Here is a 6,000-nt window from a genome sequence, read left to right on the forward strand (position 1 = left end):
ATAGGCCTCATGATACTTACTGACTTTAACAACAAAATTATCATTTATCTTTGTTAATTGTTAAATAATGAAACCATTAATGTATTAATAAATTAACAAAGAAATATGTTTCAGAATTATTATTTTTTTTATCAGAAAATCAATTAATCAATAGAAAACGAGGACTTGGCACCCGGAAACAATTCTGTCCTATCATCGCAACAGAGAAAATATCTAGCAAACATTGTATAGATAAAAATGTAAATCATACATGTAGTAAAAGCTACCCTGTGTGGTTCAAAGTGTTGAAATATAAATTCTGATATGTTGGCAATTCTCATTTTTTTAAAAGAATTTAGAGGAATATATATGGATATATAATGTCTTTATTTATTGCGCGTCAGTCTTTAAATCTAACACTCATGTACTGTTTCCAGCATAGTTCCATCATACCGCTCCGTTTAAGTGATACGTGTACGATATGCACAGTGTTTTCTGTATGTTTGTATGTTAGTGAATGCAACATCGAGTTACTAATCCCCATTGCACCACAGTGTATGTGTTTTGTAGACAGGACTGTAGGGCAGGGGATATATTACATATCTGCCAGGAAAATTACTAGAATATACATTTTCAACACTATGTTTGAACAGTGTGATTAAAAAAATATTTGCTTTGCAGGTGTGACAAAAAGTGTATAATGGGTCCTGTGATAACATTGTACATTGAGATAGAGCAATATTGTTCTGTAGCTGAACCCTCTGTATAGAGAGGGTCTATTCCAATAGCTGTCAGTCACTCCGAGCATTTCCCGAAAGTGCACTGGGTGCTGCTTCCATACTGGGGAAAATGACTAATGATGACTTTGTGTATGTCCTGTATAGATGTGTGTGTATGTGTATGTACTGTATAGATGTGTGTATGTCGTGTATAGATGTGTGTATGTACTGTATAGATGTGTGTGTATGTGTATGTCCTGTATATATATATATGTGTGTCCTGTATAGATGTGTGTGTATGTACTGTATAGATGTGTATGTATGTGTATGTATAGTATAGATGTGTGTATGTACTGTATAGATGTGTGTATGTACTGTATAGATATGTATGTGTATGTGTATGTACAGCATATATGTGTATGTATGTGTATGTACAGTATACACGTGTGTATGTACAGTATAGATGTGTATGTGTATGTACTGTATAGATATGTATTTATGTGTATGTACTGTATAGATGTGTGTATGTACTGTATAGCTATGTATGTATGTGTATGTACTGTATAGATGTGTATGTATGTCTATGTACAGTATATATGTGTATGTATGTGTGTGTACAGTATACACGTGTGTATGTACAGTATATATGTGTGTATGTACTGTATAGATGTGTGTATGTACTGTATAGATGTGTGTATGCAGGCTCGGACTGGCCCATTGGGGAGGCGGGGTATTCCTTGCTGAGCCCCCAGTCTCCTGCGCCCGGAGATAAGATAGAGGAGTAATTATTTCTCTTGTTTCTCAGGAGAGATAATTATTGTAGCCACTAGGTGGCAGTGTCTCACAGCGATGCAGCCTCCTACTGGTGTAAATTGTACAGGAGGCCCCGCAGTATCTTCTAAACTTCCTGGCTGCTGGCAGTGAAGGAGGAGAGAACATGTCTGGCCATCCTCCTGCCCTCCCTGCTGTCAGGAAACTGTGGTTGCTGGAGAGAAGGACTCCTCTGCAGTGCTGGGCTGATTTCTCAGGTGTGTGACAGTAGTGAGCTGTAATAGACTGTAAGGGGGAAATAGGGGATTTGTTTTTAGTAGACTGAGATCTGAGTATGTGTGCTGCTCTCTGCAAAGTTCAGAGTGGCATTGGGGGGACTCTGCCCTAGGTCCCCCCAATGCCTCTGCTTTAGGTGCACCCCCATTATTGCCACAGCTCAAGATGCCCCCAAATGCCCCCACTCTAAATACACCCCTAATATTGACTCTTCTTTAGTTGCCCCCCTAATGCCTCTGCTCCAGGATCACCACTATTACCCTGCCTCAGGCAACCCTAATGCCTCTGCTTTAGGTGCACCCTCATTAGTGCCACAGCTCCAGATGCCCCCACTCTAAATGCACTGCTAATATTGCCTCTTCTCCAGGTTACCCCTGCCACAGGATCCCTACTATTACCCTGCCTCAGGTGACCCTAATGCCTCTGCTTCAGTTATGACCCTCAGTTTGTGCACTTTGCTCACGTTGCTCCTCTAGCACCGTTGCTTGGGCTCTGTTAAAGGTTATGACCTGCAAAGGTTGGACTTATGACTGAAAAATTCTGCACAGTGCGTCACATTTTCCACTATTGACACCTATGGTTTACATGGCGGTAGTGATGATATTCCGTATTTACAGGCATCACTGCTGCCATGTAAAGAGATACTGGTGGTGGAGGATTTAAAGGGGTTGTCCAGGTTTTCAAGTTATCCTCTCCACACCATAGGGCATAACTATATGATTAGTGGGGTCCAATTCTGCGACCCCCACTGATCCCAGGAACAGGTTCTGTTCCCCCTTTTTGATGGTGTGGCAGGCCACACATACTCCCTGGAAATAACCAGCGCTGTACTCTGCCATCTCTAGTGAGAATATGCTCGACCTGCCACTCAATCAAGAAGGGGGATCAGTGGGGGCTCCAGCGTTAAGACCCCCACTAATCACTTAGTTATCCCTGATCCTGTGGATAGAGGATAACTAGAAAAGAGGACACAGGCCCTTTAACAGGCGAGCATTTCTATTTTACTTTGACACATATAGGTCATTATGGTAGGACAACCCTTTTGATTATAATGTAGATTATGTACAATCTGAGGAGGTTACGATTTAGTAAATTTCATGCCAGATATTATGCTTAAAGGGGTTAAAGGGTTTGTCTCACTTCAGTAAATGGCATTTATCATGCAGTTAATACAAAGCACTTACTAATGTATTGTGATACTCCATATTGCCTCCTTTCCATGTGGAAAAAATAAGTTAGTGTGCAAGAGCCCTAAGGTGGGCCCCTAGAATCAGTTACACTGGTGGGCCCTAAGTACCCCAGTCCGACACTGTGTGTATATGATTGTACAGTATAGATGTGTATGTATGTGTGCTAATGTATTTATGTGTATGCATTGTATGTGTGTATGTACATGTACTGTATAGATGTATGTATGTTAATGTACTGTATAGATGTGCATGTATATACTGTATATGTATACGTGTATGTATGTGTACGTACTCTATAGATGTGTATGTGTATGTACTGTATAAATGTGTGCTTATGTGTATGAACTGTATAGATGTGTGTATGTATGTGTATGTACTGTATGTGTATGTACTGTATAGATGTGTATGTGTTTGTACTATACAGATATGTATGCCTATGTTTTGTATATATGTATATGTATGTATGTACTGTATAGATGGGTATATACAGTATGTGTATGTTCTGTATATATATATATATATGTGTGTGTGTGCATGTACTGTACAGATGTGTATGAAAGTGTATGTACTGTATATATGTGTATGCATGTGTGTGTATTGTATAGAATTATATTTATGTGTGCAATATGTAAATATACAACACATACATGGAGTCTACAAATCACACATGTATGTAATTGTGTATGTACTTTATATCTGTGTATGTATTTTACTCGGTATATCTATATATTAAAGCGCTCCAATGTAAATCCAGATATATACAGTGCACTTCGGACATTGGGTGAAGAAAACACCTATGAATTTACATTGGAGTGCTGCTTTTGCTTTTCTCTGGATTTTCAAGATTGTGAGTTGGACCCATATATTTTCTTTTTTTCACTGTGCTGCTTCATCTCGTCTTCATATATATATAATAAGTGCATTGCATAGTTTGTATATAATGCATACTACAATTTGTGTGAATATATGCCTGCTCCTTATGCTTTTATATACTGCATGAATAGTACACTTTTATATGTGCGTATGTGTGTGAAGCTATGTCTTATATGTATATATTATATACGGTACTTGTATATATGTGGTATGTCTGTTCTGTAGGCTCGTGTGTATATGTTGTAGAATAGCCTGTGTATATATATATGTCCTGTATGCTTTATACTGTTGTGTATGTGTATATATATGTTTGTTCCGTATGCTTATGTTCTTGCACTTGTTTGGGACCCCTAAGCCTCTGGATCTCCAGCAAGTGGTATGGCTGCTGCGGCTATAGTTACACCTTTAGAAATAATTTTCTTTAAGAAACGTCTCATTGTGCTGAGCTGAAAAGTTGGGTATGGGGTTAATAAAGCGGGTCTACCACCCTTTCTTTGCTGCCTCATTCTTCTACTAATATATATATATATATATATATGTGTGTGTGTGTGTACATGCTGTATGTGTGTTTGTATGTACGTGTTATACATAGGCATGTATTGTACTGTGTGTGTGTGAAAAAGGAACTTGATTAATAGTTTTGCTGTGCAATTCCACTAACCGTGTCCAGGGTGTGGATATTACCGTACACTTTCTCCAGTTATGAAGATGTCTAGTTTTACAATATAATTTTGACTCCGCCATGTATAAGGTTCCGTACACAGTACGGTATTACCGTACAGTAATGTGGATTTTAGATGTCTTTATTTCCTGTAACCCACCACACTACAACCTGACAGGTTATATTGTCTGACAACTCTACTGTAAAGTGTACATGAGCTATCCTCCACTCACCTGTCCACTGTCCCTTCCAGGTGTGTGATTTGGTGGATTTCATCCATGGGAAAGGTAAAATGGTTCTGTTCCGTTCATCTAAGAGTCCAGCTTCTGTGTCCTCAGGATAAGGCATTGTTTGCTGCTGGGGGATCCCAGGGTGATGATGATGGTGGTGATGATGATGGTGAAGATGGGGCACAACTGGGTCTTCTGATATAGGTGGCACCTCGTATGGTGAGATATCTGGGGGGCTTCCTGGATCCAAAGTTATCATTGAGTTGGTATAGGCAGAAGGCTGCTGTCTTCCCATGTAAAGACATGCTGGTGGGCTCGGGCTGTAGTCCTGACCCTGGTTCCTCTGAAATGCACAAGAGTCCTTGTAGATGTGGGCTGTGGAGAAGTACTGGTCATCCGTGTTCATGGCTGTGAGTGTATCAGGAAAACATAAGAAGCTGGTTAAGTCCTCCTCTGTGAAGTTTGCACAGCTAGCTGACAGGTAAGCGTTACCTGCAGGGAATGGCCTCTGTGCTACAGTCACATTGGCTGCTCCTTGGCTCATGTGATTTGGCAATTGGCATCAGATGGGAGTGTCCTCTGTAAGATAAGTGCAGCTGTTTCACTCTTTCTTTGTGACCATTTCCCTATATTTGTCTCTTACTTTGTATGTCACACAGGTGAGTCGTGTATTAGACCTGGACGCCAAGCACATTGGGTCACATTGTGAATGTGAACTGATTATCATGAAGATTAGGGACTAAAGACAGCATCTTGAGCTAACATGTGTCCTGCAGCAGTAGCTTCCATCTGTACACCTGATGTGATAAACCTATCACATATGAATGACTATCTGAATGGAAGATAAGACATAGGAGCTTTATCACTAGAACCTCCCTTAATGGTGTCCTTCACCTCCTAGAGATACACATGTAGTCATCTGATGAGTACAATACCCTAAGTGGTCATAGACCTAACAATTTATGGATAATTATTGTTTCCTATGGTGCCCATAGAAATATGATTAAGGTCGGCTGAACCAGCAGATCTTATGCGCCCACCACAGATGATGTTAGGGTACAGAAGTTTTGGGCATGTTGAATTCAAATATCCAATGCTTTGTCTACAAGGAGGTGAAGCCATCACCAGAGGTGGCAGTGGCTTTTTCCCCTCTCCCCATTGAGAACATATGCATGCTCAGTCGAGGTTGCATATTCTATGGGAGTGTCAGGAAGGATAGCTATCAGCTGGATGAGTAGTTGGTCAACAGCTATTGAAGGTGTATGGGCACCTGTAGTTAGCTAAGCAATCAAATATGATCA

The 6,000-nt window shown here is 40.2% G+C and overlaps 1 protein-coding gene across 1 annotated transcript in view; it reads right to left on the reverse strand.

The window, feature by feature from the left end:
• Positions 1 to 5,105, reverse strand: part of PDX1 (pancreatic and duodenal homeobox 1) — a 47,247-nt gene extending 42,142 nt beyond the window's left edge. Inside the window, exon 1 of the mRNA XM_044288080.1 lies at positions 4,703 to 5,105. Within this exon, the coding sequence (XP_044144015.1) occupies positions 4,703 to 5,105 (403 nt within the window). The remainder of the gene's footprint in view (positions 1 to 4,702) is intronic.
• Between the last annotated feature and the right edge of the window lie 895 nt (positions 5,106 to 6,000).

Source organism: Bufo gargarizans, chromosome 3 (genome assembly GCF_014858855.1).
Source record: "Bufo gargarizans isolate SCDJY-AF-19 chromosome 3, ASM1485885v1, whole genome shotgun sequence".
Classification (NCBI taxonomy): domain Eukaryota; kingdom Metazoa; phylum Chordata; class Amphibia; order Anura; family Bufonidae; genus Bufo; species Bufo gargarizans.